General features: G+C 40.6%; 1 protein-coding gene across 8 annotated transcripts in view; it reads right to left on the bottom strand.

Annotated features, from left to right (window-relative positions):
• Positions 1–265: 265 nt before the first annotated feature.
• traf3ip1 (TNF receptor-associated factor 3 interacting protein 1) overlaps positions 266–12,769 on the bottom strand; it is a 54,526-nt gene continuing 42,022 nt past the window's right edge. For 6 of the 8 annotated variants that reach the window (XM_034186630.1, XM_034186628.1, XM_034186626.1 and 3 more), the window contains 2 exons: positions 1,278–1,498; positions 266–985 (listed from right to left, as the gene is read on the bottom strand). In XM_034186630.1, coding sequence (XP_034042521.1) covers positions 820–985; positions 1,278–1,498 — 387 coding nt within the window. In that variant the 3' untranslated portion in view covers positions 266–819. The remainder of the gene's footprint in view (positions 986–1,277; positions 1,499–12,769) is intronic. The other 2 variants (XM_034186629.1, XM_034186627.1) reach the window with 1 other exon arrangement.

Raw genomic sequence — 12,769 nt, forward strand, 5'->3', positions numbered from 1 at the left:
TACAATTTAATCTTCACTATTTCACACTTATCAAAGTGCAGCGGTGCTTTAAAGTGAGTGAATAAAACAGTAAAATGTCTTTTCTTGTGACACAGTGACTATTGCTTACTATGAGATGGAAGCAGAAGAAAATTATCATTTCTGTGGGGCTGTCTTTGATGAAATAAAGACAAATGTTTTGAGTGAACACAAAAACTCAGAAGGGATGCAACTGACACATTACACGAGAAACTCGATGACATTAAAAAAAAAAAACTTTCCTCGTGTTAGTAGTGCACAAGTACATGGTACTTGGTACATAATGTCAGCTTTGAGGGTAACTACACCTCAATCACATGAACAGTGCAGGAATTACAGCAACATTTGTGTGTGGCCTCCCTCTTTTTCTTAAATGGCCCACAACTGACAATTTGCTGCTGATCTCTTTTGTGGCTGAGTGTGCATCATTCATTTGTTATGTCTGTGACAAATCAGACTATAAAAGGACATCGGGTTTTTCAGGATGGACCGCTCTCAGCACATTTATTATATTGTGCTCCTTCTCTTTTATTTCTTAATGACTGATTTAACTAATCTCTGAGATCTGCAAAAGAGTTCACTACTCAGTTGCCCAATTACTGCTAGACTCTTTAAAACAAAACAAACAAAAAAAACCTGAAGTCCACACACAGTTTGCAATTTAGACCCCTGCTCAGTAACCTCTGATAGTGCAGTATAATTTTCTGTACCAGATCATCTCCAACAAACGTTCTAAAAATTGCTTCAAACAAGAAACAGTTCACCTCTAAAGCATCAGTGCATATTTCAGAGTTTCTCTGTTCAGGTTTTGGAAGAGAGGCTGATGCCAGTCACCAGCTTCTGAATTTTCTCTTCATTCTTCATTATGTTGGACTTGACAGCACAAATCTTGTCTTGCTCCTCCTTTATCAGCTGCTCCAGCTCAGCTAGTTCAGCCTTAAGAGGCTCCACCACGAGGTCTGTGGCTCTGCAGTGGACACACGCACAAGTGTTTGGAAAAATAGAAAGATAAAGACAAAAAGTCAAGCCCATTTTTGCTCATCATAAAAAGTAAAATGTTGGATGTGGAACATTGTGCAAACACTTCTGTGCCAAATGGACACTAACTGAAACCAACGGTCTGTGAGCTTTTCAGCGCAGTCACATCCGTAGGTTTTGAACTGTGCACAGACAGAACATCCTCCATCTTACCACTGACCGTAACGGTAAAGGGTGTTACAAAATTCATTACAAGATATGAGCAAATGTGGTTCCCCCACCTCTGCTCCTCCAGCAAGGCCCGCGCATGCTCCTTGTTTTCCTGACGCCAGGTATTGAATTCAGCCTGCATGGCATCCATATCCTCCTGGATGTAGTCTATGATCTTGCCTTGAGGCAGGGTGCTGCGGCACACAGTTTGGATGAAAGAGCGGGTCCGCTCGATCTCCCGTGTCACCATGTCTCTCACCGTCTTCTGTGCTGCCTCAGACGCCACATTCTGGAAGTGGAGGTGAGAGAGACCATACATGTGGATGGCAGCAAACTCAAGTTTAAAAGCATGCAACAGCTCTGGCAATTCTGTATTGTGCTTTTCTTTTATATTTGTTAGCATGGTCAAAGCAGATGGCCACCCCACTAAGTCTGCATGAGGTTTCTTCCTATAAATAAAAGACATCAAAGTGAGTTTTTCATTACCACTGTTGCCAATATGCTTGCTCATGGGTCAGGTAAGGTCACACCTTGGTGAAACTATGTTGTTTTTTTGGCAATGTATCAATAAACTGAATTGAAATTCACACATATTAGTCTTTTAGGAACTGCTAAAAAGATGTAAAATAAGTAGTAAGTCATACGTAGTATACGAGGTCTGTTAGAAAACTATCCAACCTTTTTATTATTTTTTTTTTTTAAACTATATGGATTTGAATCGTGCGCTTGCATCAGCCAAGCTTGAACCTTCATGCGCATGTGTGAGTTTTTTCACGCCTGTCGGTTGCGTCATTCGACTGTGGGCAGGCTTTGAGTGAGCACTGGTCCAGCCCCCTCGTCGGATTTTCATTGTCAGGGAAATGGCTGAGCGATTGGAGCAGTGCTGAATCAAATTTTTCCAGAAACTGTGAGAGACAGCCAGGTGGAAACCATTCGGAAGATTCAGACGGCTTTCGGTGAGGATACTCTGGGCATCACACAAATTAAGGAGCATTACAACCGGATTGTAAGTGGCGGAGGGCGTGCCGCGCTCCGAGCGGCCATGGACAGGCTGAAACGACCAGATCATTTCCAAAGTGAACGCTGTGTTGATCCGGGACGTCGTCTGACTACCAGAGAAATTGTGGAAGAGGTGTACATCAGCACTTTTGCGGCACATTCCACTGTTACAGGAGATTTTGTAATGAAAGTCGTGCGGAGGAATTAGCGCGTTGGGACGCACAACAAAAAGCACGTCCGTGTTGGAAGTCTCACAGGACAAGTTGTGACATGCCCAGCTGTTACACAATTTCTCGGATACTCACTCGACTGAAAAGCCACCGAAAGCCGTCTGAATCTTCCGACTGGTTTCCAACACGGACGTGCTTTTTGTTGTGCGCCATTGCGGCTCCGTCCCAACGCGCGAATTCCTCTGCACGTCTTTCATTACAAAATCTCCTGTAACAGTGGAATGTGCCGCAAAAGTGCTGATGTCCACCTCTTCCACAATTTCTCTGGTAGTCAGACGACGTCCCAGATCAACACAGCGTTCACTTTGGAAATGATCTGGTCATTTCAGCCTGTCGATGGCCGCTCGGAGCGCGGCGCGCCCTCCGCTGCTGTGGGCCGTCTTTAATCCGCTTGTAATGCTCCTTAATTTGTGTGACACCCAGAGTATCCTCACCGAAAGCCGTCTGAGTCTTCCGAATGATTTCCACCTGGCTGTCTCTCACAGTTTCTGGAAAAATTTGATTCAGCACTGCTCCAATCGCTCAGCCATTTCCCTGACAATGAAAATCCGACGAGGGAGGTGGACCAGTGCTCACTCAAAGCCTGCCCATAGGCGAATGATGCAACCGACAGGCGTGAAAAAACTCACGCATGCGCACGAAGGTTCAAGCTTGGCTGATGCAAGCGCACATGATTCAAATCCATATAGTTTAAAAAATAAAAAGGTCGGATAGTTTTCTAACAGACCTGAGGCCAGTTGGTGCTTATCTCTGGATTTCATAGTGTGAAGTGGACAAGAGTTTATGACTCTCACTGGACAGAGAACCAGTCTGAGACAAGTTACTTCCCCAGCCAAGGCTGGGTGGATTGAGAGAGTGCAGGTGAAGTGTCTTGTCCAAATACAGATAGGTAGTGTGACCGGGTTATGAAGAAAGTGTAAATTCAAAATATTGAAAGTAGGTTTCTCAAGATTATGATTAAAGAAACAAACTATACCAATTTCACACTCAGCACTGGCATTAGTACTGCAATGGTTGTTGAAACAGTTTCATATTATGTCAACAATGGCTTTCATGTGTATGGTCTTATGTTAGATGCAAGTAAAGCATTTGACAGGATTAATTACCATCATTTAATTAGAGTGTTAATAGATAGAGGTTTATGTCCAGTACCTCAGTCACAAGCTGAGGTTTGATGGGAGAATATACAGTCCCCTTATTTTCAATTTCTAATGGTGTCAAACAAGGTTGGGTCATGTCCCCTATACTGTTTTTTGTGTATGGGTGATTCTTAGACTACGGGCACTTATGTCCTTTGATCATATTGTATGAAAAACAGAAAAAAAGGGGAAATTTCACACTTATATAGTTACCTTTACAATGAAAGTGTGTTAAGAAATTTGTTCTAGTAGTCTATGATGATTTTCTCACCTTTTTTCAGCATCATTATATGCAAATATTGCCGTTTTGTGCTTGTCCCACACCCAGACTTTTGATCTTCAATGATAAAAATGAATGGTAAAGAAATGTTTTTTCTAATGTTTTAAAATATCTCTGAATAAAACATCAGTAAAATAATCAAAACATAATTGGGGTATTCAATGTCATACAACTGTTGTGATTTTTTTAAACAAAATGTAGTTGTCCCACACAATTGCCGTAATTTCCACCACAACACTGTAATGTCCCTTTAAACAGTTTGTATGAAAGATTGTTTGGGTAGTTTCTATGGAGATAAACAGTGACATCAGAGCACATGTATATAGCGCCAAATCACAACTAACAGTTGCACCAAGGTGCTTTATATTGTAAGACAATGGTGTGGTGGAAATTACATTTACAAGGCCAATAGTCCCCGTAGTTAAAGAATCACCCGTATATTGATGGTCTGATAAACAAGTTGCAAAGTCAGGGTGTTGGCTGTCATATGTGAAGAGTATGCTAAAAATTTGACATCCTGTTTAATGGCAAAAAGGGCAAGCTTATTGTTTATAAGTGTACTAGGGCTAGACCATCTGACCCTGTTATTTTTGTAAATGATTTTGGGAGTATGTCGAATTGATAAAGTTACTTACCTGAGTCATGAACTTCATGAAGATATTTAACTGCTGACAAAATATGTGGCAGATTTTAATCGTAAGTGTAATGTTTTTTTGGTGATTTTAAAAACGCTAACACCGTCATCAGGAATGAGTTGTTTTCATAAATATTGTACTTCTTGTGATGGTGGCCAAATTCTTCCCTTGTACTCAAATGAAACTGAAACCTTTTATTGTAAATGATAAATGGACTGCATTTATTTAGCACTTTTCGATCTGCATCAGAAGCTCAAAGTCCTTTACACATCAATGCCTCACATTCACCCCGATGTCAGGTTGCTGCCACGCAAGGCGCTCACTACAGACCTGGAGCTACTAGAGGATTAAGGACCTTGCCCATGGGCCCTTAATGATTTTCTCATCAGGCAGGGATTTGAACTGAGGATCCTCTGGTCTCAAGCCCAACATTTAACCACTACACCATCACCTCCCCCAATTATTGTTCTTGGAGAAAGGCAGTCTAGAGTGTGCCATATACCCCACACTGTAATATCTTGCCATAAATTGGATGAGTATTGCACTTTGTTTTCCTAAGCATGGTATAAAACTTACTGATAAGATGCACAATAGTGATAATGATGTTGTAATTACAATTTCAATATGTTTTTTGTTTTTACATCATTTATTTTGTTTTCTCCTGTTTTGTTGTACAACATTGTTTTTAAATGTTTGTGAATAAAGGACATACAAACATATATGTACTCACTCGCATGCACACACAAATCCAGTGTTACCAAGACCAATACATAATAAACGCTCTTTAGGAATTGAAGCTTTGCCAGCAAACTCTCAAATGTCCAGAAAGAGCAAAGCTGCATTTTAGTGGTTTAGGATTTCAAGGCTAAAACTGTTAACAGGGAATTCCACCAACCTAGCTGTATATATAAAGATCAAACATTTGGCTGAATTATGTTGGTTCTATAGGAGTAGTGGTTGGCTGCCTGATGAAGGCCTCCCGTGTATGTTGTGTGGTTGGAGGGGGGTTTGCTCTATCCCAATTACACTCTGCCCCTTGACAGAGAAAAGGAGGGAAAGGTATCAGGGGAGAACTTCCTTAGGCAAGACCTGAACCAAAGATGTTTGCTCAGCTGGGCTGTGTGAGGCCTCCGAATGTGTAAGTGTATCTCTTTAGAGTTACCATGCTGAGTGCTTTCTCATTATACACAAACTCGCAGAGAGACACACACACACACACACACACACACACACACACACACACACACACACACACACACACACACACACACACACACACACACACACACACACACACACACACACACACACACACACACACACACACACACACACACACACAAATACCAGCCTAAGGTTTGAACGAATGCTGACAGTGGACACATGCAGCCCCACACGCACTCTTGGCTTTATAGTCTTGTTTATTTTAGTAACAGGCTGTGGTACTGGGTTATTTTATTATAGTATAGAGTAACAACTACTACACTTAGGCCTTCTTTCAAGTTAAAATCTTTAGTTTGTGCTTTTTGGCCTCACAGATGGGAGCACCTGCCTTCATATGGTAGCAGAAATCATACCTGTAACCACAAAAGAAATAACAGCTTCAAAACACATAACCTGTCATAAAGCTCACTGGGGTAGTCGGTCACATACCTTTGGTGTAGCTGATGTATATAGGTTTGGAGCAGTTGCCTTATCAAGTAATCTCTTTAAACAAACCGAACAGCTCAGTAATTACAATTGTGAAAGGTAACTTCATGAGGCAAGACCCCAGTGCAGAAATGACATCAAACATCGCAGTCAGCCATGAGTTCTTTTCAGGAAGCTTATACAAATTTCTGACAACCTCACTGATTGTAACACATTTGTGGTGACTCAAGTGTGTGAGGGTTGAAATGCCTTGGCCCGGCAGCCTCTCAGCTAGGTGGGTGGCTTTCCACTGTGCGTCGTGAACCCTGCAGCTAAACAAACATTCTATGGCTCATTCGTGCCTGCCCGGCTGCGGTTTGGCCCACACCGTCCAGACAGGACCCATGGCTTCATTCTGTTTGCCGTCCCCGAGCTACCTCAGCCCCGTCTCAGCTGGAAAAGTATAAAAAAAAAAAAAAAAGTGGTGTGAAAACACGACCCCTGGCTCGTGTACACTCTGTCTGAGAAGATATAAATCACAGCTTTATAGAGGTCTCAGTCAGTGTCTACAAGACCAGTGTGCTGCTGGTTTACCTTTTCCTCACCCGGATCACAGCACAATATTTAGACATGGTGACCACAGAGCAGCAGGAGGTGAAACGAGAGGAAAAGAGGTTTTCCCATTATCTCAGGCAGTGATGAAAGATGAAGGCAACAAGGAAGGCATAACCTCTAGGTTGAATGAAACCATTAAGGTTTGGAATATATCTGATTAAGGGACAGATACAGGATTTTACCTATTTTCCTTAACATAGCAAACAGGGCATTTTCAATGTTTTCATGAATTTTTTTAAGCGGTCATGCAAAGATCTTTATGAAAAAAAAAGGTGTATTTACACTATAGTGTTAAAATCGCTTGAGAAATACCCAAAAATGTTGAAAACTACTCTACTGTATTGTGGAAAGAAAAGAAGAAATTCCTGGATCCATCTCCTTAATTGGATCCACTCCAAAAGCTAACTGATTTTTTTTTTATACCCATACCCCACTCTTCCACCATGTCAGAAGACGACTCATTTTGTAGTTTTAGCATAATCTTGCCAAAACCTATTTTTAATAATAACATATGTATGAAGGGTTAGCAAAGGTGTGCGCTCTCAAAGCCCTCTCTACTTTTCAACATTCATTACTAATACTCTACAATCAACTAATTTTAAGACTGATTGCTACCCGGCAGACGTCTGTCTCCCTACTCCTGTTCCCTTCCGATTACCTAAAATGATAAATGATGTGAGCACATGGGGCAAAGGAAGAAAACAGATTCTTTTTAAAAATTTCTTCTCATTTCTATTTTCATTTCAAATTGGTCAACTGATTCTTGAGATATCGCACCAACAAAAGTGGCAATCACAATATTTTGAATATCTCACTGTGACCTTGGAATTGCCCCCAAGGTCACCGTAATCAACTGTGTCGGGGATCACCCAAGCACACCCTTATGCTAAATATGAATGGAATTGGTTGACTGGTTCTTGAGATACTGCGAAACAAGCAAAAACAGACAGACATGGTGATCAGTATATCCCCCAGAATTTCATACTGGGGGGTAACACAATGTGACATATTCCAGAAAAATATGGCACATACTGATGTATAATACTGACTCAATAAAAACACAACAATTTGATTGCAAAAATGTAAATAAAATTCTCAATTATACATTTGTACTGCTACAAACGCATTGATTATGCAGTGTTTATACAGATGTGAAAAATTGGCAAACATTTATTTAGACACAAATAGAATAAGCTTCTTTCTTAATGAGAGGTCTCTTTAATCATTATTCATTCATTACTATTCATTTACATGCTTCACTGTAATAAAAACCAAGGCTGAGTTATAAATTTGCAAACATCTCATTCCAGCTGATTTTGCCCAAAATAAATGTTGGTAAGTCCCTTCGGCTGCTCCCTTGTTTGCACTCGGGGTCGCCACAGCAAATCCAAGGTGGACCTGCATGTTGAATTGGCACAGGTTTTACGCTGGATGCCCTTCCTGACAACTCCACATTACATGGAGAAATGTGGCAGGGGTGGGATTTGAACCCGGGACCTTCTGCACTGAAACCAAGTGCATTAACCACTTGGCCACCACCCCTGCTCACCCCAAAATAAACATTGGACATACATAAAAGTTAAGGAGGCTATGTTGCTGTACATGCATATCAAATGTTAATATTAGTAAGAGGGCATGGGTATTGGCACAATATTTACTGAAAACCAGAAATCTTTGTCAAATAGCCCCAGTAACAAATAAGTTATTTTAAAAAGTGTGACTTGTCATATGACATTTTTTTTATGATCTATGAAAAGTGGATATAAAGCATCTTGAAACAATTGTAATTTTGGCTACTGGTGTCCAGCTGCGCATACTGATGGCCATCCTGGCTGTTTTTACAAAATACTTCAGAAGATAATAAGGTTATGTGCCACAGAGTGATCAATAGCTTTCTCTACAAGGTCTTTATGAGCTTCCTCACTAAATTTTAGTAAAATGCCATTCAAAAGTTGAGCTTGATCATAAAAAGTGCTGGGACTTAGCGAGGTGAGGTGAGGAGAAGGCCAAGGAGGTTACAGGATGTTGTTTTAAGGTCTCTATGGCCCTTTAGGGTGAAAGGTGAGATCAGCACTACTCTATGGGGTGACCTTCGGGAAAATCTATAGGGTAATAACAGGGTTGGTTTTTTTTTTTGCATTTACTGAAAATGTAATATTATGTGAAAAGGAATGTTGAAGGACTTGTGACCATGAATAAAATGTCACCAAGGTAATGGTGTAGAACATCAGATTGTGCATTATAACTGCTAAAATTCGTATAAGAAAAAATGATTTTTATGAAGACACAGAGGTCTGCATTGAATATTTATTTTCCTGACAATTCTGTAGAGAGCATGCCGGACCTTCTCCTTCGTGACTCTCACTCAACAGCCTTCATTTGTATGCCACAGGGTTTATTTATACATTACAAACCTTCATCAAGGCTAATTTGATGGGGGCAAAGCAAAGGGCAAAAGAGCACCGCAAGAAACTCTTATGAAAACGCAGCTGCTGCAAGGGGCAGATTCTGTCTAAATAAAAACAGAAGTATCGAGGAATAATATACAATCCTGCCCATGGGTCATCAGGAAGGTCATTCCCATAAATACACTCAAACATTCTGGTCAAACACATGGCTGCTGGATCCCTTATTTACAACAGTGCTACTACATGACAGGTTGGCACTGGTCTTACTAAAAAAATTTATTCACTCACTCATTCATCTTCAACCGCAATTAAGGGTCATGGGGGGGCTGTAGCCTATTCCAGCAATCATAGGGGGTGAGGTGGGGTACACCCTGGACAGGATGCCAGTCTGTTGCAGGGCCACAAATAGACAAACACCATTCACATCCACAAGCACACCTATGGACAATTTAAAGTTTCCAATTCACCAAACCTGTGTCTTTGGATGTGGGAGGAAGCCGGAGCACCCAGAGGGAACCCACGCTAACACGGGAAGAACATGCAAACTCCGCACAGAAAGGACACAGGTTTGAATCGAGCCCATGACCTTCTTGCCGTGAGACAACAGTGCTAACCACTAAGCCACCATGTTGCCTGCAAAATTTATTCTATAAAGAATAAAATAATGAAGTGAAAAATGCAATGGAGATAAACACTGTACAATATGTAGAAAAAAGAACCAAAGGAAAACACTTCTATACTTATGTGACTTGACATTTACTCATACAACTTTATTAGCGACATAAACTGCGTATTTGGATTAACTTCTGCATTCATAAAAAAGTGTGTTTGCTGCAATTTCAAATATCTTATATCACAGATGGCGGAAGCTCAATGTTTACATTTTTGATGCTCAATGATACCCTGATTACAGGGGAAGGAGACTTCCAATGAACTGACATCTCCACCCTTTTATGTCAGGAAGGAAGTTATTATAGCTCTTTATACAGCTGACGAGGTAAGGCCAATAATGATGGAAGCTTGAACCGAACAGCTCCAAGCTGCCCCTGCAGACTGGATGCCCTGGAATGAAGTCTAGAACTCTTGAAAACTGAGGAGGGTCTATTAAGTAAATTAGGACAAACTCTTCAAGGCTATGGCTCAGGTTACACAAAGATCAACACAGTTTTGGATGGTCTGGACTTCATGTGTGTTTTTGGTTGGAGTCAGATTTATTTATTTCGGAAAAGCAAAAATCCCATCCTTTCGTGCTTTTTATTCGATGTAGAAGGTGGGATGAGCTTAAGCAAAAACTACAGTAGATTACAAATGCATATAATGCTGGATACTACCTGTGGTGTGTGTCTGAAACAGCATGGTTAGGAGGGGATAGACTGGGGGCTTTTCTGCATGACTAACAGTCAAAACCAGTGCATCCATCAGAGGCAGGGTGGTCAGCTGGGAAGGGACGCAGCAAGAGCATTCTTCAGTGCAGAGGACCACCCAAAAAAAAAAAAAAAAAAAAAAAAAACACCACATGCCACCTCACACCATAAAGTACAGACCAGACTGTAAGCTTCACAGTGATTCTCACTACAAATACTGGTGAGGGAACACCCTCTCTACAGCTGAAGAAGGAAAAAAAAAAAAAAAAAACCTGGCAGAGGGCAAAGGACGGGTAGCAGTGCAAAAGTGTCTATAAAACCTAGCATCACTGGGTGGAAACAGTCAAAGTCTCAGAAAAAGAACCCAAATAAATGCATCTTTACTGGAACATGAGCATTGCATGTTTTGCTTTTACTGTAAGATATTCACCAACAAAATACAAAAGGGTTGGTTGAGCGTATTGTGATTTCGACAATTACATTTCCCTAATGCGCCTGTAAAACCACTCATGGTAAAGTTGTGCATACAGACTACACAATTAGCCTAAGAGCTAATTCCCCAAATGCTAGATACCCATGCTGAACAAAGAACAGAGGCATTTGCGAATAAAAGAGGCATTACAAAGATTTTGGTCAACCAAGAAAACAAGCATCACACTCAAGATAAGCCTTTTGTTCCAGACACCACTGTATCGATTATGTTCATGCTTGCTTTTCTCTATAGCCCCCTCCCCACCACACACACAGCTCCACTACATCTTATTTTGATACCACAACATATAGAGGACTAACAATGTATGATTTTTCAGTTTATTGTGTCATGATGCACATAGTTTGGAGTTTTTATGAGGCTAACCAATATATAGTGATATAAAGTAAACAAGGCATTCCAGGTAAAGCAGTTGCAGACTTTCACTGGGCTGCAAAGCATCAGTAAATGTGTGCAGAGTGAACTGTGTTCCCTTTAAGAGCAGCCCTTAAATGGTACAGCATCTTTATGTCAAACTTTATAGCAGATAGTGAGTAAAAACAGTTTTGAGTAATATACTACTTCTGGTGTTTGAAATGTAATTTCATGTCTTCGATGGGGTGGCCATACCCACTTTTTTGAGTTATAGCTAGATTGGTGAACAAATGTCCCAGTGTTTGTCTTCAGTGTATTTGCAGAGTTGTTGGAAATTCCATAAACATATATAATATTCAAGTGAAATTAGCTTTCAGTTTGGCACAATATTGAAGCAGGATATTGTTGTGATGTCAGTTATAGCCGGTTCACTGTCTGTTAAATAAATTGTTTAAAATATTAGACCTACAGCACCATGTAAACCTGTAAAGCATAGTTGTTTTGATGAACATTTTTTTCATATGATAATCTCCAAAATATAAATAAATAAAACATATGACCAATTTGACCTACAAACATAAAGTCCTGTAAGTGATCTCCTGCACTCTATAAAATTAGGTTGCATTTAATCACATTCTAGCAATTATTTTATTACAGAGTGTTTATTGGCAAGAATTAGGCCAATCACAATAACTACTACACAGACTTATCGCACAGCATATGGACATGACCGTGATCATTTTTGCTGGGCTTGATAAAGTCCTCTGTATTTACACACGTGTTTGATTGCAAAAGAATGGCACCAACATTTTAGCTACATAATGCCAAATGTCAGCTTTCATTATTAAATTTTGGCACAGCATCTAAACTGAATGAAGAGGAATAATAAAAAAACAAACAAATCCTCAACTTACTCAAGGCCACCCCCCCACCCCCCCAGAAAAGAAATGAATGCAAAATTCCCACCAAAATGTTTGGAGAAGCAGGTCCAAATGGGGTCGGTATTAACAGTGCACTTCACAGGTGAGGTGTGAGGACATGCTATGCCTTTTATTGCATTGCAAAAAGTAAGAACCAAAGATATTTTTTGTTTTGTTGAGTCAACCTGATTTCATCTGTCAAGTCAAGTCAAGTCAAGTCACGTTTGGGAGCATGTGCTGGTGCTGCACTTTGCTGAATCCACAAAATCACATGGGTCCTGGATGGCAGCCACCTAGGCAGACAACCGGTCCATTCCCAGATCGCTAAAACAACCATGTATCTGCTGCAGTCAGGTGAAATGTGGACATCCCCATGGTCTTCTCCAGCTCCACAACTCAGCCAGCTGTGTGCTGCATCATCCATAGAGAAACATGCCAAATGGGGAAAAAAGTCAAAGCTAACGCTCCCCCACAATGCATGTGAAACTCATCTTAGTCTC

Source organism: Thalassophryne amazonica, chromosome 14, assembly GCF_902500255.1.
Source record: "Thalassophryne amazonica chromosome 14, fThaAma1.1, whole genome shotgun sequence".
In the NCBI taxonomy this organism is placed as follows: Eukaryota; Metazoa; Chordata; class Actinopteri; order Batrachoidiformes; family Batrachoididae; genus Thalassophryne; species Thalassophryne amazonica.